Source organism: Coregonus lavaretus (assembly GCF_964263955.1).
Source record: "Coregonus lavaretus genome assembly, chromosome: 25".
NCBI lineage: Eukaryota > Metazoa > Chordata > Actinopteri > Salmoniformes > Salmonidae > Coregonus > Coregonus lavaretus.
Genome location: NC_140012.1, coordinates 17,644,871 through 17,668,622, shown reverse-complemented (window position 1 = coordinate 17,668,622; position 23,752 = coordinate 17,644,871). Strand labels below are relative to the sequence as shown.

Genomic DNA, 23,752 nt, shown 5'->3' with positions numbered 1-23,752 from the left:
GTAGACCACTGAGGGACGGACGTGGGGAGAGGTGTGTGTTTGAGGTTGGGGGGTCCTAGACCAACCCCCTATTGTGGCGGTGGGTGAGGTGCAGGGCTGCCTTGGAAGCGGTGTGGAGGGTTAGGACTCCGGATGTCTGCCCTAGGAGCTGCCTGTAGCGGTGTGGAGGGTAAGGACCGCAAAGAGCTGTCCTGGGAGGTGCCTTTAGCGGTGTGGAGTGTTAGGATCCCAGAGAGCTGCCCTGGGAGGTGCCTGTAGCACTGTGGAGGGTTAGGACCCTAGAAGGCTGCCCTGGGATGTGCCTGTAGCAGTGTGGAGGGTTAGGACCCTAGAGGTCCAACCTGGGATGTGCTTGTAGCGGTGTGGAGGGTTAGGACCCCAGAGAGCTGCCCTACGAGTTTCCTGTAATGGTGTGGAGGGTAAGGACCCCATCAAGCTGCCCTGGGAGGTGCCTGTAGCAGTGTGGAGGGTTAGGAGCCCAGAGAGCTGCCCTAGGAGGTTCCTGTAGCGTAGATGCATATGGAGGCAGGTCAGTGGTCTGAAGACCACTGTCTTAAGTGGTCTGAAGTCAGCTTCACCCCCGTCAGACACCAGAAACTCCCCACGCCATTGGGCATCTCCTGCAGGGGGAGGGACAACACAGTGACGGACAGGCCCCAGAGGTGAAGGGTAAGGGGTCATGAAAGGACTGGGTGATGATAATGATGATTATGAAGTGAGTGAGTGAGTGAGTGAGTGAGTGAGTGAGTGAGTGAGTGAGTGAGTGAGTGAGTGAGTGAGTGAGTGAGTGAGTGAGTGAGTGAGTGAGTGAGTGAGTGAGTGAGTGAGTGAGTGAGTGAGTGAAAGAGAACAGTGTGATGATAGTGCAGATGAGATGAGGTAAATGAGGTAAAAACAGAGATGCAGCTCTACAACATGACCACTGGAGTGCAGCAGTGCGTGTGTGTGTGTCAGTTGAGGCTGCTTAGGGGAAGACGCCTCATAATAATGGCTGGAACGGAGCCAATGGAATGGCATCAAACACATGGAAACCATGTTTTTGATACCATTCCACTGATTCCACTCCAGCCATTACCACGAGCCCGTTCTCTCCAATTAAGTTACCACCAACCTCCTGTGGTGTTTGTGTATGATAAACTCACAAAGCTGCGTGCTGCAGTGAGACGATGGCGACGCGGGTTGATGACTGTGCCGCTCAGACTGCGGACAATTGTGCTGTTGCTGTCAGTCCGGTACACACTCCTCTCCATGTTGGTGTTGGGAGTGAGGGAGCGGGCTGGCCCTCTTACCCCACACTGCAGCCTCCCGGCCGGGCTGCCACCTAGACACACGCAGGGTAAAAGCTGGAGGTCAGGGATCATACACACTATATAGACACACATAGCTTCATACACACACTAGACACACAGCTACTGTACATACACACTTCAAACATAAACACACATACACACAACTACAATATCTACAGTACGTACCTCTACTTCCTGCCTGGAGGCTGGCCCGGTAAAGGAAGTCCAGCTCTGATAACTCCGCCTCCTCAGGGTCACAGGTGTCATGCTGCCCAGGGGCAGGCTGGGAGTTGTATTTTCGGTGGGAGAGGTGTGCCTTAATGGGGAGGCAGCAGTCTGGAGGTGTGTCATATGGCGTAACCACGGCATCTGGGCGGTCCAAGCTCCAGGAGGACCAATGACTTGTGATGGTGTTGGAGGCAGAACCTTGATTGGGCCAATCAGAAGAGATGGTGGGGGGAGAGGGGTGGGGCTGACTGCGGGATGAGGGGGGGTTGGGTGTAGGGTCAGACTGTTTGTGTGGGGGCTCAGGGTTTGTATATATGTGTGAGGAGTCAGGGTTTGAATGTGGGGGTGGAGGTTGTGTGTGTTGGGAGTCAGAGTGTGAATATGTGTGTGAGGGGGTAGTGTGTGTGTCTGATATATCCCAGAGTCTGAGAGGTAGAGAGGGAAGAGAGATGGCCAGGTGTCTGCCTAGAGGTCTCACACACACACCCCCAACCTGTAACAACTCTTCCAGCCTCATCCCCTGTCTTTCCTCACCCCTCCTCACCCGCTCCCCCTCCTCAACTTTCCTCAGTCCCTGTCCCCTGACCTCACTCATCCCCCCATCCTCCTCCCTCCTGACCTGTTCTCTCCCCTCCTCAACCTGTGCTGGGGGGTTGTTGCTGGGAGGGGGTTGGAGGGATGAGTGGAAAGGGATAAGGTTGGGGGAGGGTCTATAGGAGAGAGAGGGCTGGCCAGGGCCCAGGGCTGCATCCTGGTAGGCTGGCCGGACCTCTTCCCCCTCCTGATTGGGCGTCAGCAGTACTTGGAGCGGGCCAGGCTGTTCACTGATTGGGCGACAGGAGAAAAGGGGCAGATCAGAGACGCTCAGCAGCCATTCACAATCAGAATAAATAAAGGATTTTTTTTAAACACTTAAAATGAAATATGTTGAAATAAAAGCATCTTATGTCAGGCTCATGACTGTGTAATGTAGGATTTATAAAGCTATAAGACACTTAATCATCAAGACACCAGTCAGCAAGCAAGCACACAAACACACAAACACAATCCACCACCCTCCACATTAACTCTCTACATCTCCGCTGGCTCAGTAATTACCCAGCAGCCTTTGCAGCAGTCACCCATTAATCACAGCTCAACGTTGATCAATAGAAGAGGAGAGGAAGAGAAAAATAAAGAACCAGATAGAGGAGAGGAAAAAAGAATAATAAGGGAATAAAGAATAAATGAGATAGAGGTGTTAAGAACAAGACATAGTAGGAGAGGAAGAGGGGAATAAATAACGAGATGGAAGAGAGGAGTAAAGAATGAGGGGAAAGCACTAGTCTCCTCTCCTCATCTTCCCCTGCTGACTACATATACAGTACACTTCCCATCCAACACAGCATCAGCCCCTCACGAACAGACAGACAGGCAGAAAGGCAGACAGACCTACAGCCCACTCCTAGACAGGTCTGGACCAGATATCTCACCATCAACACAACAAGTACCAGTACAAACCAGTAAAGACCAGCATTGACCAACACAGACAAATACAGACCAGTACAGACCACCTATCTCAGAGCAGAAACACTTTCCACTCCACGACACACAGAGGAGTTAGTTTTTGTTTTGGACAGGCAGAGCTGGGACACACACAGAAGGGTCCTGGGGTGGGTTTTGGGGACACACAGGGGACAGTTATGGTACCTGAGATGCCCCTGTGGACGGGCGCTTCTTGTCTCCTGCTCCAAATCCTGTGTGATTGGTTCCCAAGTGCTCCTCATGCACGCAGCTACAGCCAATCCACTATGAGCATTAGCCTCATGCAAGGGGCTGAGCACAGCTGGGAATGTTAACGAGAGATGGAAAGAGAGAGAGAGAGAGAGAGAGAGAGAGAGAGAGAGAGAGAGAGAGAGAGAGAGAGAGAGAGAGAAGAGATGGAAAGAGAGAGAGAGAGAGAGAGAGAGAGAGAGAGAGAGAGAGAGAGAGAGAGAGAGAGAGAGAGAGAGAGAGAGAGAGAGAGAGAGAGAGAGAGAGAGAGAGAGAGAGAGAGAGAGAGAGAGAGAGAGAGAGAGAGAGAGAGAGAGAGAGAGAGAACAGCAGCGTGATGATAGTGCAAAAGTTGGAAATGGAAATGAGAAAGAGAGTTGGAAATAAATAAAGAGAGGAATAAAATATAAAGAGAGGGGGAAGAGGGATGGAGGAAAGAGAGGCAGAAAAAAGAGAAGCAGAGTAGAGGAGTGGTTATGAGGGGGCCAGCATGCAAACAGCTCCTTTATGCGTGTGTGTCTGTGTGTGTGTGTGTGTGTGTGTGTGTGTGTGTGTGTGCGTGCGTCGGTTAGTCAATGACAGAGAGATGAGGTTTTCAAGAGAGAGAGCAGAGCTGGGGTCGTGAGGTCGAGGGAAGACGCTGGCCTTCAGAACAGATCTAGTATCAGCTTGTGCAGCATTTAACCCTAGTGCTGTCTGAGGTGTTAGTGGGTTAGGAGAAGATGCAGAGACACACAGCAGGAGAGCAACCATCAAATCTGGGGTACGTTCAGAGACGACAAGCAGGTTCCCAATGAGTTGTATCAATGTTGACTTGCACTGTGCAAGAAGTGCAGTGATGTTCCTCTCCTGTTGTTAGATGTGATGTGTTACATGGAACCAGGCTAGGCAGACTGAGGTGGTTATTATTAGCTTAAAGCATTAACATTGGTATGCAACGCTAAAACCATTATATCGCATATAAATAATGCCACCGATTTACCCGCAGGTTATGTGTGTGTGCGTGCATGCGTGCGTGCGGATGTGTGTGTGTGTTGAAGAAGTTGAACGACAGACAACCAGACACACAGGGACACACGCCCCTACTGATTCAATTAATAAATTAACCACCCAGTGATGGTGTGTCAGTGCTGGGCCAAAACAAAAGCCTGCACACACTGTAGATCTCCAAGACCAGGGAGTCGAGAAAACTCTTCTATACACTGTTATAGCATCACACACATACACACACAGTAGGTATCCATAAACACACCCAAAATGAGGCAATACAAAAAGTATCTTCTCTAGCGTCCTGACAAGACAAAAGGACGGGACAGACAGCCACCAAAGGAGGACGTGTAAGGAACAGACAGTCAAGTCATGGTGACACACTTTCCCTCTCACACATACACACCCTCCCGCCCTCACCCTGGTGTTGCAGCTGGTCTAAGTCCATGTATTTAGAGGGTCTGGGGTTGAAGCCCAGGGCAGCTTCTCTCTCTGCCTCTTTCCTCCTCTGCTGCTCCTGCTGCCTCGCTCTCCTCGCCACCTCCTCCTGAAGCTCATCCAGCTCGCTACGGCCAGCGCCTACACACACACCGTATGCAAACACACGCATGCACACACACACACCGTATGCAAACACACACACACACACCGTATGCAAACACACACACACACACACACACACCGTATGCAAACACACGCACAGGAACGTGGGAGAAACAAACTTTTGAGTATAATTACTGTACAAACACACACACACACACACATACACTCTACCACTCTGACACCATTACATATCACACACACATATATACACACACCCAGGTTGTTGTTCCTGCCCCAGCTAGGTGCTGGCAGCTCCTGCAGGATGGCACTGGTGCTCTTAGACTTGGGCACCGAGCGCCACGATGGACCAGACATCAACACACGCTTCTGACCTACCTCCCTGAGAGAGAGAGAGAGAGAGAGAGAGAGAGAGAGAAACTCTGTGAGACTACAACAAGGACAAAACACATTGCGCTGCCATGATGTGTGTGTGTGTGTGTACCTGTCAGGGCTGCTGCTGTTCCTCTCGCTGCTCTCGTAGCCACTCTCCATTCTCTGGATCAGACAAGGCTGAAGCTCCGCCCCTCTCAACAGGGGAGGAGGAGGGGGGCAGTCCGTACCGTTGCCTAGCAACCCAGGCTTCCCTGCCACCCCAGCCACCCCCTCAGTGTCTCCCCCCAAGCCCCCTACACCCCAGGCCACCTCTCCTGCCCCTTGCAGATCAGGCATGTTAGTTGGACAGTGTTGATGGAGCTTTGGAGGTAGACCGGGCCCGGGCAGGGTGCTGTAGCCCAGCGGAGAGCCTCTCTGGCGGGTAAAGATGCTGTCGATGTTCAGGGCCTCCCTCCGTGGCCTCCAGGCCGGCCGATAACATCGACCACCAGAGGAACTGGAGAGTCAAACATATAGCAGGTAACACTGTAAAAGGTTAACTTACTGTAACAAGCAAGGAGAACAAACTTTACCACAACACTTGTTATATAAGCCTTCTACTGTGTAACACTCACATGGACTTGGACTATATGGAAGTACAGTGCCTTCGGAAAGTATTCAGACCCCTTGATTTTTTCCACATTTTGTTACGTTATTCTAAAATTGATTAAACTGTTTTTTCCCTCATCAATCTACATACAATACCCCATAATGACAAAGCAAAAACAGTTTTAGACAAAACTGAAATATCACATTTACATTAGTTTTCAGACCCTTTACTCTGTACTTTGTTGAAGCACCTTTGGCAGCGATTACAGCCTTGAGTCTTCTTGGGTATGACGCTACAAGCTTGGCACACCTGTATTTGGGGAGATACTCCCATTGTTCTCTGCAGATCCTCTCAAGCTCTGTCAGGTTGGATAGGGAGCGTTGCTGCACAGCTATTTTCAGGTCGCTCCAGAGATGTTCGATCAGGTTCAAGTGCGGGCTCTGGCTGAGCCACTCAAGGACATTTAGAGACTTGTCCCGAAGCCACTCCTGCGTTGTCTTGGCTGTGTGCTTATGGTTGTAGTCCTGTTGGAAGGTGAACCTTCGCCCCAATCTGAGGTCCTGAGCTCTCTGGAGCAGGTTTTCATCAAGGATCTCTCTGTACTTTGCTCCGTTCATCTTTGCCTCGATCCTGACTAGTCTCCCAGTCCCTGCCACTGAAAAACATCCCCACAGCATGATGCTGCCACCACCATGCTTCACCGTAGGGATGGTGCCAGGTTTCCTCCAGACGTGACGCTTGGCATTCAGGCTCTAGAGCTCTAGAGCTCTGTCAGAGTGACCATCGGGTTCTTGGTCACCTCCCTGACCAAGGCCCTTCTCCCCCGATTTCTCAGTTTAGCCGGGCGGCCAGATCTAGGAAGGGTCTTGGTGGTTCCAAATTTCTTCCATTTAAGAATGATGGAGGCCACTATGTTCTTGGGGACCTTCAATGGTGCAGAAATTTTTTGGTACCCTTCCCCAGATCTGTGCCTCGACACAATCCTGTCTCAGAGCTCTACGGACAATTCCTTCAACCTCATGGCTTGGGTTTTGCTCTGACATGCACTGTCAACTGTGGGACCTTATATAGACAGGTGTGTGCCTTTCCAAATCATGTACAATCAATTGAATTTACAACAGGTGGACTCCAATCAAGTTGTAAAAACATCTCAAGGATGATCAATGGAAACAGGATGTACCTGAGCTCAATTTCGAGTCTCATAGCAAAGGTTCTGAATACTTATGTAAATAAGGTATTTCAGTGTTTTATTTTTAATACATTTGCAAACATTTCTAAAAACCTATTTTCGCTTTGTCATTATGGAGTATTGTGTGTAGGTTGCTGAGAATTTGTATTTATTTAATCCATTTTAGAATAAAGCTGTAACGTAACAAAATGTGGAAAAAGTCTAGGGGTCTGAATACTTCCCGAAGGCACTGTATGTGTCAGTATAAATGTGTGTTTATGTTCAGTAGCACCCACCTAGACTTGGACTCGCTGCTAGTGCTCTCATCCTCCCAGTGAGGCCCCACGGCCCCTGCCTCAGATCCCAGCACAGACCCCCCTATACCCGAGGAAGAGGAAGAGGACATGGGACGGGAGGAAGAGGAGGAGGAGACGGGATAGGAGGAACAGGTAAAGGAGGCGGCATGGGAGGAAGAGCACGACGACATGGGACGACGAGAGGAGAGGAGGAACACAGCTGTCTCTTTATAGTCCCCCTGCTGCAGGGTCGGGGAGGGTGGACGGGGGGGAGCCTCTGCTACTGAGTCTGATAGATAGATAGAGAGGGTGGTTAGATTGTTTTTGTGTTTACGGTTCTCCAACTCTGATCCTGGAGGACTATAGAGTGTGCAGGCTTTTGTTTTAGCCCAGCACTAACACACCTGATTCAATTGATCAACTAATCATTTGCTGAATCAGATATGTTACTGAAGTGGTATTGTAACATTATGTAATTCACCTGTTGCGTCTGCACTGTGTACAGGAGTGCCGCTGTCATGGTTACCGACCACGGTGGTCTGCGAATCATTGGACAGGTGGCTGCCTGTTGACTGGTGGAGAGAGCGATTTCGAGATGCTCGGTGGCTGGAGCTGTCTGAGGAATCTGTACGGGTATCACTGGATATGGAGGGCTCCCGCCCTGAGAGAGAGAGAAAGAGAGAGAGCGAGAGGGAGGAAGGCAGAGAGAGGGGGAGAGAGACAGACAGAAAAGGAGAAGAGAGAGAGTTTTAGGGTAAGTGTCAAGCTTAAGGAGTTTTGGGGTGAGGGTCAGGGTTAGGGTTTAGAGGTCAGAGGTCAGGGGTTAAAGGTTACCAGAGTCCTCGCTGTCATAGCCAGCCTTGCTGCAGTGCAGGTCCAGCTGGGGGTTAGAGGAGGGGTTGTCTTGCGATACCACCGGCGTCCCTCGGGGGTCAGCATAGAGCAGCAATAGAGGCTGGTAGTGACCCTTTATACACCGCGCCACCACATCCTTCCACTTAGGACCGATCTATCGAGATAACACACACAGACACACACTACTAACTAACATATCTACTGTTGTGCCCTTGAGCAAGGCACTTAACCCCCAAAGATCCAGGGACGATGAATTTCCGTTCTAACCAAGTGGACAATAAAGTATCTATTCACTCTATTCATTAATGATATCCTTTATACAGGTAAATTCTAGATAACACACATATCAACTATCTAACTAACTAATTCACTCAGTCACTGACTCACCTCTTTGACATGAGCGTCGTCGAAGTACATCCACTTGCGTATCTTAGTCTGGAAGAAGAATGTGGAGTAGTGTTTACCATAGTAGCACACCATACCAACCAGGTACAGCTCAGCCTGACGAGCCCTCTCCTCTGTCACACGGTAGAACAACTAGGGGAGAGGGAGAGGAGGAGAGAGAAAGAAAGAAAGAGAGAAAGAGAGAGGTGAGAAATCAGATGTACTAGAGGATAAAATAGAGAAGAATAGGTATGAGGTATGTTGTCTGGGCAATCTAAAGAAATCAAGACCACATTAGCCCACTGAGCTAAAGCCTGCTAAGGTTAATCATCGTGTGTAAGTGTTTGTGTGTGTTTGCGTGTGTGCGTCTCTTACATCCCCCAGGCGTAGACAGGTGCCCAGGCTGTGAATGACGTCCTCAGCCAGGTCCGAGTGGTCTGAATCCCAGACCAGGCCGATGGACACTATCTCTGGAGAGTTCATCAACACACGGCGGATACGCAACACCTCCCCACAGTTACTCTACAGGGTTGGAAGTGAGGCAGAAGAAAACAGAAAATAATAACATTATTCAAAGAGTAGAAGAATGGTTTCAAATGATTATTGTAAGGAATCTGAGGAATCTTATTTGGAATCTGGGAGTAAAAAGAGAGAGAGAGAGAGCGAGAGAAGAGGACTCTATATTGTTGAGAGAGAGACAGAGACAGAGAGAGAGAGAGAGAGAGAGAGAGGGAGGGGGGATAGTTTGCTGAGTAGTGTTTGTCCAGTAGCCTTCTGTTCTGTTGAGTTCAGAACCGTGTGTTCTAGACCCTTCCTCTGACTCACAAACCACCACAGAGCTGGCAGAACACACACACAGAAACGAACACACAAACGCACACACATACACACACACAAACGCACAGACACACAAGCAAACACACACACCAGGGCTGGCAATGCCGGCTCGAAAACAGCCTGAGAACACCCTGGCAACCAGAGAGAGTGCCAGAACACACACACAAAGAAAAACACACACACACACCCTTCATGGGCAGCGGGTTGGACTGGGCTGGCACCGGTACTGACAGGAAGGGATTATGCCAGGATGACCTGGTCCTGAGAAAGGGACACACACACTCTCATAGCAACACACACCACTCATCTGAACAACACACAATAGGACCGGGAGAAGTGCATGGGGCTATGGGATAAACGGTCAGTTAGCCCAAGGGACATAGCATAGGGCCAAAACTATCACAGGCAGTGAAGGGATCCTCTCAGCCTCACAATAACAAGATAATGGTGGTGTGACTAGCAGGGAGACTGGGGACTGGAGAGCTGGTGGGTTGTAGAAGGGGCCAGCTGCCAGGCTCTGCCCGGAGAAGAGGCCCTTTGTGTGGATTCTCTGGCAGAGAGGGGCAGGGTGTGTGGAGCAGCACTGGATCTATTCACAGCCTCACACCAACAGCTCTTTACCATGAGGCAGCAGCACAAAGCTCACACACACACACCTGCATGCAAGCCAGTACAAAGAGCTGTCAATGTGTGTTCATCAATGCGTGAGTGTTTTTGTTTGCATGCATGCACACGTGTGTGTGTGTGTGTGTGTGTGTGTATGTGTGTGTGTGTGTACACTCACCGGGCAGTTGCGTAGGTCTCCCATGTTGCTGGCGTTGCGGAGCAGCTCTCCAAACATGTCGGGCGTGGGCTTCTCTCTGCACTCTAACATCCTCACAGCCTGGTTACTGCAGCAAGGACACAAACATACACACGTGTCCTCAAGAACACACACTGGAATAAACTATACAAACACATACAGGTAACTGTCAAAATAAAGGAAACACCATCAAAGTGTCTTAATAGGGCGTTGGCCCACCATGAGCCACTAGAACAGTTTCAATGCACCTTGGCATACAGTAGATTCTACAAGTGTCTGGAACTCTATTGGAGGGATGCGACACTATTCTTTCACGAGAAATTACATAATTTGGGGTTTTGTTGATGGTGGTGGAAAACGCTGTCTCAGGCGCTGCGCCAGAATCTCCCATAACTGTTCAATTGGGTGGAAATCTGGTGACTGACACCCCCTATGCTCCTTTGAGACCCCTCTTTCAAAGTCACTGAGATCTCTTCTTCGAGCCATGGCAGCCAAAATAATGGGCAACTGGGCATTTTTATACATGACCCTAAGCATGATGGGATGTTAATTGCTTAATTAACTCAGGAACCACACCTGTGTGGAAGCGCCTGCTTTCAATATACTTTGTATCCCTCATTTACTCAAGTGTTTCCATTATTTTGGCAGTTACCTGTATATCATCATGAACAGAACACAGTGTACTATTCACACACATCCTCAAGAACACACACTGCACTATACACACACATCCTCAAGAACACACACTGCACTATACACACACATCCTCAAGAACACACACTGCACTATACACACACATCCTCAAGAACACACACTGCACTATACACACACATCCTCAAGAACACACACTGCACTATTCACACACATCCTCAAGAACACACACTGCACTATACACACACATCCTCAAGAACACACACTGCACTATACACACACATCCTCAAGAACACACACTGCACTATTCACACACATCCTCAAGAACACACACTGTACTATACACACACATCCTCAAGAACACACACTGCACTATACACACACATCCTCAAGAACACACACTGCACTATACACACACATCCTCAAGAACACACACTGCACTATTCACACACATCCTCAAGAACACACACTGTACTATACACACACATCCTCAAGAACACACACTGCACTATACACACACATCCTCAAGAACACACACTGCACTATACACACACATCCTCAAGAACACACACTGCACTATACACACACATCCTCAAGAACACATACTGTACTATACACACACATCCTCAAGAACACACACTGCACTACACACACACATCCTCAAGAACACACACTGTACTATACAAACACTGTACTATACACACACAAGCACACACAAGTGCACGTGCGCACACACACACACATATATATTCACACGCACACACACATACATTCGCACTGATACTAGACAGATACAGTGCCTTGCAAAAGTATTCATCCCCCTTGGCGTTTTTCCTATTTTGTTGCATTACAACCTGTAATTTAAATGGATTTTTATTTGGATTTCATGTAATGTACATACACAAAATAGTCCATATTGGTGAAGTGAAATGAAAAAAAGTATTTGTTTCAAGAAATTATAAAAAATTAATACCGGAAAAGTGGTGCGTGCATATGTATTCACCCCCTTTGCTATGAAGCCCCTAAATAAGATCTGGTGCAACCAATTACCTTCAGAAGTCACATAATTAGTTAAATAAAGTCCATCTGTGTGCAATCTAAGTGTCACATGATCTCAGTATATATACACCTGTTCTGAAAGGCCCCAGAGTCTGCAACACAACTAAGCAAGGGGCACCACCAAGCAAGCGGCACCATGAAGACCAAGGAGCTCTCCAAACAGGTCAGGGACAAAGTTGTGGAGAAGTACAGATCAGGGTTGGGTTATAAACACATTTCCGAAACTTTGAACATCCCACGGAGCACCATTAAATCCATTAATAAAAAATGGAAAGAATATGGCACCACAACAAACCTGCCAAGAGAGGGCCGCCTACCAAAACTCACGGACTAGGCAAGGAGGGCATTAATCAGAGAGGCAACAAAGAGACCAAAGATAACCCTGAAGGAGCTGCAAAGCTCCACAGTGGAGATTGGAGTATCTGTCTATAGGACCACTTTAAGCCGTACACTCCACAGAGCTGGGCTTTACGGAAGAGTGGCCAGAAAGAAACCATTGCTTAAAGATAAAAATAAGCAAACACGTTTGGTGTTCGTCAAAAGGCATGTGGGAGACTCCCCAAACATATGGAAGAAGGTACTCTGGTCAGATGAGACTAAAACTGAGCTTTTTGGCCATCAAGGAAAACGCTATGTCTGGCGAAAACCCAACACCTCTCATCACCCCGAGAACACCATCCCCACAGTGAAGCATGGTGGTGGCAGCGTTATGCTGTGGGGATGTTTTAATCGGCATGGACTGGGAAACTGGTCAGAATTGAAGGAATGATCTATGGCGCTAAATACAGGGAAATTCTTGAGGGAAACCTGTTTCAGTCTTACAGAGATTTGAGACTGGGACCGAGGTTCACCTTCCAGCAGGACAATGACCCTAAGCATACTGCTAAAGCAACACTGAAGTGGTTTAAGGGGAAACATTGAAATGTCTTGGAATGGCCTAGTCAAAGCCCAGACCTCAATCCAATTGAGAATCTGTGGTATGACTTAAAGATTGCTGTCCACCAGCGGAACCCATTCAACTTGAAGGAGCTTTAGCAGTTTTGCCTTGAAGAATGGGCAAAAATCCCAGTGGCTAGATGTGCCAAGCTTATAGAGACACACCCCAAGAGACTTGCAGCTGTAATTGCTGCAAAAGGTGGCTCTACAAAGTATTGACTTTGGGCAGGGTGAAAAGTTATGCACACTCAAGTTTTCTGTTTTTTTGTCTTATTTCTTGTTTGTTTCACAATAACAAATATTTTGCATCTTCAAAGTGGTAGGCATGTTGTGTAAATCAAATTATACAAACCCCCCAAAAATCAATTTTAATTCCAGGCTGTAAGGCAACAAAATCGGAAAAATGCCAAGGGGGGTGAATACTTTCGCAAGCCACTGTATGTCTGTCTTACCAGAGGGACGTGGTAGAGATATAGTGAACCATCTGAATGAAGGGAAGGGGGTCCGACGTGGCTCCACAACTATTACAGACACACTGAAAAAAATACAAATATATATATTATAAAGACATACAGAGACATTCTGTCCTCTTATCCACAAAGGGCCGGTATGGGTGCAGGAACACAACTGATGTGCATCCCCAGTCCTCAGGGGCCTGAGTGTCTGCTGGTCTTCTGTTCCGACACTTTTTGAACCATTTATGTCACTTTTGTAAATAGAATATCCCTATGAATGTGTTATGGAAGTGGTTTAATATATGAATGTCCCACCTGTTCGAACAGCGTCATGGCGAACTTCTGGTGTGGTATACAGTGTTCAGCTGTACAGATGTCCTCTCTGGTCTCGGCGCTGATGTGGAAATGGATACGCATCAGCAGGTTCTCCTGAAACACAAAAACACACACACAGAGTTACACAGATTGTATGTGTGTGTGTTTGTGTGTGTGTGTGTGTGTGTGTGTGTGTGTGTGTGCTCTAGTTAATGTGATTGTGGTAGCAGCATCTATATTTTATAAGACCTGCTGGATGTTCTGACTGAACACATTTACTACCAATCGATCAAATAGTACCTGTCTGACACACACGTATGCAGGCACAAACATACACACAGACACACACAAGGCGTGGAGGCGAGGAGAGGATCTAACTCCGCTGTGTAGGAGAGGGACACTGAAAAATAGCACCTATCCCTTTAGCTCTGTCTCTGTCCCCCCCTCCCCTCCTCCTCCCACTCTCTTCCTCTTCTCCCCTCCTCTGTCCGTTGACTGATCTCTCCATCTCTTATTAGCTTAAAAGCAATTATCTGTATCAATGTTTACACACTAGGATAAACACACACGACTCTTGTATAATCCTATAGAGAGGGACAGTGTGCTTAGCTAAATGGCTAATGCTAGCAGAGCTGGGCTGTGAGTCTTAATAGAGGCAGAATGACACAAAACAGACAGGAGTTAGATGGACAACCCTCCTCCTGCAGGATTTTGTTCCAGCCCTGCTCAAACACACCTTATTTAGCTAATCAAGTAAAATTAGATGTGTTAGGGCTGGAGTGAAAGCATGCACACCCAGTAGCTCTCCATGAGGAGGGTTGGCGTGTGTGTCTGCAGGCGTGCGTATGTGTGTGCAGGCGTGCGTGTGTGTTAGACTTACGAAGCATTCTGCTGCGTCGTCCATGATCCCCAGCTGGAAACGCTGTTCGTCCTGGAAGGTCTTGGCCAGCGCACTCCGCAACACGTCCGACGGTAACACACGCTCACTGCTGAACTGGAATTGGGCAAAGATACTCTATACACACACACACACACACACACTAAAACTGAACAAATTGCAGCTTTAACAGAGGAAAACATCCCATAATACAACTCCGTCCAAGTGGTTGCATCTTGGTTGGACGTCTACCATGGTGTGAGGATAGAGCAGTAGTATTACAACAGTACTACAACTATTACCTGTTCGCTCATTGTTTCACTATAGCCAAACTGGGATGCCCCTTTAAGGCTAGAGAGGTGTGTGTGAATGTGTGTGTGTGTGTGTGTGTGTGTGTGTGTGTGTGTGTGTGTGTGTGTGTGTGTGTGTGTGTGTGTGTGTGTGTGTGTGTGTGTGTGTGTGTGTGTGTGTCACGGTGGCTCTGCTGACTGCAGCAATGCGCCAAGGAGAGTAGAGGGGGACTATACACTACAGAGAGGGAGGGAGGGAAGGAGCGAGAAAGGAAGGAGGGGAGATATAGAGAGGGGGAGGAGGGAGGTGTGTGTGATTGAACTGAGGGGAAAGGGGGAGGAGGGAGGTGTGTGTGATTGAGCTGAGGGGAAAATTCCTAAGCATCACTCTACTACAGCAAGAGAGGACAGGAGCAATCGACACCACTACCACATTCATCTCTCCCTCCCGCGGTCACTCCCCCGCTATCTTCCTCTCTATGGCTGAATTTAGACCCAATTCTGATTTTTTTTCACTAATTGGTATTTTGACCAACCAGATCTGAAAAAGGTCTGTTGTGATTGGTCAAAAGACCAGTTAGTGGAAAAAAGATCAGAGTTGGGCTGCCTGTGTAAACACAGCCTCTCCCTTTCTCTCTCTCTCCTTCTCACTCCCACACTCTCCTACCGGTGCGGACGGAGGGCCAAGGGGTGGTGAACATTGTGTCCCAAGTTAGGGATGATAAAAAACCTGATGTCTAATCAGCAGACAGAATCTGTTCAACTCTAGCTTTTCTATAGCCTCACATATACACCAACCATACTTCTTCACCTACAAGCCAGTGTGCCTGCGTGCAAGTGTGTGTATGTGTGTGTGTGTGTGTATGTGTGTGTGTGTGTGTGTGTGTGTGTGTGTGTGTGTGTGTTCTGCTGTCTCAGCTCTTTCAGTCAGCCAATTAATTACAGAGGCTCAGGAGACACTAACAAATACACCACTATACACACACACACACACACACCCTGCCCGACACACACTTATAGACAAACATAGTACACACCGACAATACTACATTATACTATGCACACACTAACACTGCTACACTACACAATGTACTCAGACTGACACACAACCTAATACATTTCCCTACACACACCATCATTAGAATGCATTGCTATACACACCATACGAAACACACACTGTTATGTGTTCTGATACCCAGCATCAATAATACACCCACAGTATACTGTAGAACACACACACTTATACGCGCTAAATGCTACATAAGAGCTTAGGGACTAAACACACAGTAGATATAACCGACAAATCAAATCAAATGTTATTTGTCACATGCTTCGTAAACAACAGATGTAGACTAACAGTGAAATGCTTACGGGCCCTTCCCAACAACGCAGAGAGAAAAAAAGAGAGGAAAATAATAACATGAGGAATAAATACACGATGAGTAACAATAACTTGGCTATATACACGGGGTACCAATACCGAGTCGATATGCAGAGGTACGAGGTAATTGAGGTAGATATGTACATATAGGTAGGGATAAAGTGACTAGGCAACATGATAGATAATAAACAGTAACAGCAGCGTATGTGATGAGTCAAAAGAGTTAGTTTAATTCCAGGGTCCTTGGATTAGTGATGAGCTTGGAGGGCACTATGGTGTTGAATGCTGAGCTGTAGTTAATGAACAGCATTCTCACGTAGGTGTTCCTTTTGTCCAGATGGGAAAGTGCAGTGTGGAGCGCAATAGAGATTGCGTCATCTGTGGATCTGTTGGGGCGGTATGCGAGTTGGAGTGGGTCCAGGGTGTCTGGGATGATGGTGGTGATGTGAGCCATGACCAGCCTTTCAAATCATTTCATGGCTACAGATGTGAGTGCTACAGGGTGACAGTCATTTAGACTTGGCTTTTATGGGCACAGGGACTATGGTGGTCTGCTTGAAACATGTAGATATTACAGACTGGGTCAGGGAGAGGTTGAAAATGTCAGTTAAGACACTTGCCAGCTGGTCAGCGCATGCTCTGAGCTACATACAGTAGGAGCTACATTAGCAACGGTCATCAAAATTGTTAAAACGTTTTTAAAACAATTCTAAGAAACTAATTTTTTTTATCCATCAGGTATTGAATGAATTATAGCACATAAAACATTTTACTGGCACGGACAAATAATGAATGGAATCTAATGATTTTGGTGGGATTGCAGGTATTACATTTATTGTAAAATGTCCCTGTTTTTTTCTTAGAATGCACTCACATATAAATGTTCTAACGGAATCAGGTATTTCTTTAATTTATTTATTTTAAATAAAAATATATGTATTTGATTAACATAAAGGGGTGGAATAGGGCTGCAATAAAAAAAAAGGTCCTCTGTCTAGGCCTACTGGCACTCACCTGAGCTGTCTAAACTGCCTCATTAATTACTGTTGTTGTCACGTTCTGTTGCATAATTCAACAAGTGTGTCAATAGCAGTATACCCTCGGACTAAAAATCAATACGCTTGGCTCTAGATCACACCTATCTATACATACTATACTGTACATTGTTTGCAAGATCAGACATAATATCCCTATAGTCCACTATAATTCATTTTTGGAAGTTGCTTTCATTTAAGCGTGTCTAATTTGTAAACACTTCAACTGTATCAAATGATTACTTTTTTCAATTCCACCAAAAATGAACACACATCAAAATAATGTTATCTTTCTTCTCTTTCTTGAGATGTAAGTGTCGAGATGATGAGTTAAATCCCAGACGAAGATTTAGCGTTCTTATAGATGCAACGGAAAGACAATGTATTCCATTGAGCCCATTTCAGCCATTACCGGGGTGTGTCTGACAGGTCATTACAAACATTTCCGTGGTTGTAACGTTAACGGGAAAAAATGACAGGCAAAAGCAAGAGTATGAAAGAGTCGCAGGAGTTAAATGAAAGCAATCAATCCAGCGAGATCTAAATGACTGACAAGTGGATTTTGTACCCCTAAAACACAGGAAATATATGGCTGAAAAAGACAGATCCTCAGATGGGCGGGGCAGGCGCGTTGCTAGCTACATAGAGACTTCTACGGCGCTTGTAACGCCAAGGTAGTGGGTTCGATCCCCGGGACCACCCATACACAAAAAACAAAAAAATGTATGCACGCATGACTGTAAGTCGCTTTGGATAAAAGCGTCTGCTAAATGGCATATTATTATTATTATTATTATTACTTCACAGAGCTGTACCTACCTTGAGGGCACAGAAGATGCAAGAGTCTTCCATACACTTGTGAGTGGTCAGCTGCCGGAAACTTCTACGGAAGATATCCAGATGCCACAGAACCTAAGGAGAAAACAAATGCTTTATATATTTACATTTTATATATTGGATATATTTACATTTTTAAGAGGAGGCATGTAACCAAGAGGTCGGACCAGCAACCGAAGGGTTGACAGTTTGAATCCCAGGTCTGTTGGTAAACATTTGGTGGGATGCGAGTCGGGTATTGTGACAGCAAAAAGAGAATCATAAAAAGTCTTCAAATTAAGACATTCAACCTTATTCAAAAAGTGTAGGGGAAAGAAGGAGGAAGGTGACAGTGCATGCTGACGCTAGTGTATGCCCTCCTCCTCCCTCTTCCCTCCTCCATCCCTCCTTCATTTATTTATTTATGATTAATCGGCTTCCAGCTGTGAAACATCACTACAGCGGACAGAGAGAGGACATACTCTACCTCCATCCCTCCCTCTCTCTATTTACCCTCTCCTTCTCTCTCTCCTCCCTCACTCACTCACTGTCTAATTATCTCTGTCTCTCTCTCTCTCTTTCTGTCTATATCTTTCTCTTCCTTTCTTTCTTTTTTTATGTCCCTGTATCTCTCTCTCTCTCCCTCTCACTATCTCATCACCCAATCATTGCTCCCCAGGGACACAGAGTGAGATTTCACTGAGAATGACAGTCTAGCACAGCTATACACTGACCAGGTGAATCCAGGTGAACGCTATGATCCCTTATTGATGTCAATCAGTGTAGATCAAGGGGAGGAGACAGGTTAACAATGATTTTTAAGCCTTGAGACAATTGAGACATGGATTGTGTATGTGTGCCATTCAGAGGGTGAATGGGCAAGACACAATATTTAAGTGTTTTTGAACAGGGTATGGTAGGAGGTGCCAGACGCACCAGTTTGAGTGTCTCAAGAACTGCAATGCTGCTGGGTTTTTCACACTCAACAGTTTCCCGTGTGTATCAAGAATGGTCCACCACCCAAACAACATCCAGCCAACTTGACACAACTGTGGGAAGCATTGGAGTCAACATTGGCCAGCATCCCTGTGGAACGCTTTTGACAACTTGTAGTCCATGCCCCGATGAATTGACACTGTTCTGAGGACAAAAGGGGGTGCAACTCAATATTAGGAAGGTGTTCCTAATGTTTTGTACATATGTACACTACCAGTCAAAAGTTTGGACACACCTACTCATTCAAGGGTTTTTCTTTATTTTTGGCATTCTCTCAACCAGCTTCACCTGGAATGCTTTTCCAACAGTCTTGAAGGAGTTCCCACACATGTTGAGCACTTGTTGGCTGCTTTTCCTTCACTCTGCCGTCCGACTCATCCCAAACCATCTCAATTGGGTTGAGGTCGGGGGATTGTGGAGGCCAGGTCATCTGATGCACCACTCCATCACTCTCCTTCTTGGTCAAATAGCCCTTACACAGCCTGGAGGGGTGTTGGATCATTGTCCTGTTGAAAAACAAATGATAGTCCCACTAAGCCCAAACCAGATGGGATGGCGTATCGCTGCAGAATGCTGTTGTAGCCATGCAGAATTCTAAATTAATCACAGACAGTGTCACCAGCAAAGCACCCCCACACCATAACACCTCGTCCACCATGCTTTACGGTGGGAACTACACATGCGGATATCATCCGTTCACCCACACCGCGTCTCACAAAGACACGGCGGTTGGAACCAAAAATCTCCAATTCAGACTCCAGACCAAAGGACACATTTCCACCAGTGTTTCTTGGCCCAAGCAGGTCTCTTCTTATTATTGGTGTCCTTTAGTAGTGGTTTCTTTGCAGCAATTCGACCATGAAGGCCTGATTCACACAGTCCCCTCTGAACAGTTGATGTTGAGATGTGTCTGTTACTTGAACTCTGTGAAGCATTTCTTTGGGCTGCAATTTCTGAGGCTGGTAACTCTAATGAACTTATCCTCTGCAGCAGAGGTAACTCTGGTTCTTCCATTCCTGTGGTGGTCCTCATGAGAGCCAGTTTCATCATAGCGCTTGATGGTTTCTGTGACTGCACTTGAAGAAACGTTAAAAGTTCTTGAAATGTTCCGTTTTGACTGACCTTCATGTCTTAAAGTAATGATGGACTGTCGTTTCTCTTTGCTTATTTGAGCTGTTCTTGCCATAATATGGATTTGGTCTTTTACCAAACAGGGCTATCTTCTGTATACCCCCCCCCCCCTACCTTGTCACAACACAAGTGATTGGCTCAAATGCATTAAGAAGGAAAGAAATTCCACAAATTAACTTTTAAGAAGGCACACCTGTTAATTGAAATGCATTCCAGGTGACTACCTCATGAAGCTGGTTGAGAGAATGCCAAGAGTGTGCAAAGCTGTCATCAAGGCAAAGGGTGGCTATTTGAAGAATCTCAAATGTAAAAATATATTTTGATTAGTTTAACACTCTTTTGGTTACTACATGATTCCATATGTGTTATTTCATAGTGTTGATGTCTTCACTATTATTCTACAATGTAGAAAATAGTAAAAAATTAAGAAAAACCCTTGAATGAGTAGGTGTGTCCAAACTTTTTACTGGTACTACGTGTGTGTGTGTGTGTGTGTGTGTGTGTGTGTGTGTGTGTGTGTGTGTGTGTGTGTGTGTACCTGCAGGGCACTGTTTAGAAAGCAGCTGTTCTGTCCAGGTTCGTTGCTGAGTCCTTTACTCGGGGCAAAGGAGGCCATAGTCCGCGGGGTCGTGATCAGGCCCTGTAGACCTCCACCGGGACTTCCGCTGCCACCGCCCGACGCAAAGTAGTTCCTCTTCCACGACATCACTTCCTGCTGGGCGCTTCCATCACCACGGAAACACAGGGAGGGGGCGGGGCATGAGATGGAACAACATGTTCTAAGTTACTCCCATTAGAGAGAGAGCGGGATTGAGAGAGAAATAAAGAGAAGAGGTAAAAAGAGGGAGAGAGTGCTGTGGTCTCTTTCAGGTAAGTCTTGACTGGCAGGTGTCTGCAGTCCTTTACTTCTGCCGATATTCTGTCTCCTGATTCTTCTCTTCTCTCACTCTGCCTGCAAGAGACAAACCACACAACACAATCAACACAGAGGTAGCTAGATCTCTAATGAAACACACTCACAGCGTATAGGCCTATTACATCATCGCAACATTTTACCTCCACAAAACTGCACTGAAGTCTCCAAGGAATACCATAATACTCACAATATTGTAGCCTGAAAATGTTCCTGAAAGTTCGAGCATAGCACTGAGTATAGTACTGTATTGTACTGTAGACAGTTTTGTGTCAGACAGTAGAGTAGTGATAAGCTGTCTGTTATGTAAATATTAGGTCAGTTTTATCTGAGCCTTATTTTGGAGCAGTATTACTCAGTGTGTGTGTGTGTGTGAATGTCAGCGCACATGCCTGAATCGTTTGTGTGGGTACTGTCACTGTCACTGTCTGTGTCTGTGCGTTGTTGCTGCCACTGTGTGTGTGTGTGTTTTTGGTTTTACTATCCTTGTGGGGACCAGAAGTCCTCACAAGGATAGTAAAACAAGGAAAATTCGGACAAGTGGGGACATTTTGCCAGTCCCCACAAGGAAAAAATGCTATTTTAGGCTTAGGGGTTAGTTTTACGGTTAGGGTTATAACCAGAGTTAGGGGTTAGGGGTTAGGGGTTAGGGTTAGGTTTAGGTTTAGGGTTAGGTTTAGGGTTAGGGGTTTGGGGTTAAGGTTAAGGGTTAGGTTTAGGGTTACGGGTTAGGGGTTAGGAAAAATAGGATTTTGAAAGGAAATCAATTGTTTGTACCCCACAAGGATAGTAAAACAAACGCGTGTGTGTGTGTTGCGTAACAGACTGGGCAGTAGTGGAGCCGCAGTGCCCTCCCTCCCCTCGTTGCCGTGCTGCCATAGCGACCCCTTGGCGACGGGCCAGAGGGCACAGCGATGCTGCGGTGTACGGGTGGTGGTGTGTGTGTGTGTGTGTGTGTGTGTGTAAGATGGCGTGGGCTGTTTCTATAGCGATGGCTACAGCAGGACACAGTCATGGGCATTAAAAGAGACACAGTGTGTACCCTCTGGACAGTCACTTTGCTGTACTTAGTATACGGTTAATAACAACACTACATCATCGACAGGACATAAACACCTAACCAATGTTTGTCTATGTTGATTGGAGCAAGTAGCATATGACTATGCTACTCTAATTATACTGTATTATTTTAGGTGAGAATGAGAGAGGAACGGGGGGGGGGGGGGGGGGGGGGGGGGGGGTCAAAATAGGGAAATGTAGAGACAAACAGAGGGAGGGGGGAGAGAGAAATCCTCTCTTACATAACCCCTCCCCCCTGGTCACCATGGGAAGCACGGCCTGCTGTAAACAACCCTCCAATCAACAGCCTGCTCACGACGTCCTGATCCCACAGCACTGGGCGGCCTAAAACACACACACACACACACACACAGAGAGAGCGAGAGAGAGAGAGAGAGAAAGAAAAAAAAGAGAGAGAGAGAGAGAGAGAGACAAACTAGAGATGGATTCATACTGGATTTGTGTGACGTTCATGTCCCCATTGACATTTTCCTCAAAAGAACAACAACATCCAGTACTGAACTGATGTGATCTTGTGTGTGTGCGTATGTCTGTGTGTGTGAGTGTGTGTGTGGTAATTTTCTCGGCTAGTTACCATGGAAATAGGCCAAGCTGCAGGCACGTGGGGGAAAAGCCGAACCATGTGCTTTAGCACACTGTAGTCTGCACTGGTCCAATGCACACACACACACACACACACACACACGGCCAGAGCCTGAACCTAGCGGTGATGGTGGTGATGTGTATTGACGGTTGAGAGTTCCTGGCAGCCAGGGTGAGTTAGAGTAGTACTAATATTCAATCAAACTCTAAGACCCTGTGGTTCAACACCATCAACACGCAATGCCCTACTCTACTCCACCCATATCGGTCACTACACCATTGATGTGTTCCAGTTCTCCCCCTCTCCCTCCTCTCACTGTAGTAGTTGATAGAGGCTGGTGACACCACAGCCCAGCACAGTGAAAGACAATCTACTGTCCACACACACAATGGCCTCCCTTATAGCTGGCTGCACCACACACACACACACACACACAACCACCAACAACAACAACAACCAAGACAACAACAACAACCGATGGTCACTCAGGCGGATCACTAGAGTAACACATAACACTAATTAGCTACTGAGAGTCGCATTGTATTGTAAAGTCTTAAAGCCTGTCTCTTTTATATCCCCCTTTCCTGCCCTCCCTCTCTCTCTGGCTCTCCTCCCATACTGCTTTCAGGCCGGGATTCAATCCAATCAGCGCTAGATCCCTGTTACAGCTCCCTTGACATTTAAAGGTAATTTCTGATTGAGCCGACATATGAAGTGTTTAGCGTGAATGCGGTCTCCGCGAACGCGGAACATTGGCTTTAAAAGGTGCATAGTCAAGTGCTAAACATATCAAACAAAATGCACGGAGCCTGATCCAAGTCTAAATGTCTTCCTGTTTAAAATAATAATTTACATTTGTTTACATTTTCTAACATTACCATTACCTTAATTTCTGAGTTTCTCTCAGGAAGAATGTATTCAACCAAAATGTGTCTTATGCATTTAACCCAAACCCTCTGAATCAGAGCGATGCGGGGGACTGTCTTAAGCGAGGTCCACAGCGCCCAGGAGTAGTTTTTGGGGGTTAACTGCCTTGCTCAATAGCAGAACAGCAGCTTTTTCCTCCTTGCCAGCTCAGGGATTCAAACTAGCAACCTTGTAGAATAATAGTG

The 23,752-nt window shown here is 46.8% G+C and overlaps 1 protein-coding gene across 1 annotated transcript in view; it reads right to left on the bottom strand.

Annotated features, from left to right (window-relative positions):
- Positions 1-20,770, bottom strand: part of LOC311100550 (ubiquitin carboxyl-terminal hydrolase 54-like) — a gene marked incomplete at both ends in the record, with an annotated part of 43,722 nt that extends 22,952 nt beyond the window's left edge. The window contains 18 exons of the mRNA XM_084141457.1: positions 342-620; positions 1,112-1,321; positions 1,476-1,765; positions 2,320-2,341; positions 4,641-4,835; positions 5,075-5,247; positions 5,302-5,688; positions 7,246-7,358; positions 7,749-7,906; positions 8,080-8,254; positions 8,488-8,637; positions 8,860-9,006; positions 10,106-10,211; positions 13,222-13,304; positions 13,540-13,653; positions 14,420-14,554; positions 17,941-18,033; positions 20,603-20,770. Coding sequence (XP_083997583.1) covers positions 342-620; positions 1,112-1,321; positions 1,476-1,765; positions 2,320-2,341; positions 4,641-4,835; positions 5,075-5,247; positions 5,302-5,688; positions 7,246-7,358; positions 7,749-7,906; positions 8,080-8,254; positions 8,488-8,637; positions 8,860-9,006; positions 10,106-10,211; positions 13,222-13,304; positions 13,540-13,653; positions 14,420-14,554; positions 17,941-18,033; positions 20,603-20,770 — 2,998 coding nt within the window. The remainder of the gene's footprint in view (positions 1-341; positions 621-1,111; positions 1,322-1,475; positions 1,766-2,319; positions 2,342-4,640; positions 4,836-5,074; positions 5,248-5,301; positions 5,689-7,245; positions 7,359-7,748; positions 7,907-8,079; positions 8,255-8,487; positions 8,638-8,859; positions 9,007-10,105; positions 10,212-13,221; positions 13,305-13,539; positions 13,654-14,419; positions 14,555-17,940; positions 18,034-20,602) is intronic.
- Between the last annotated feature and the right edge of the window lie 2,982 nt (positions 20,771-23,752).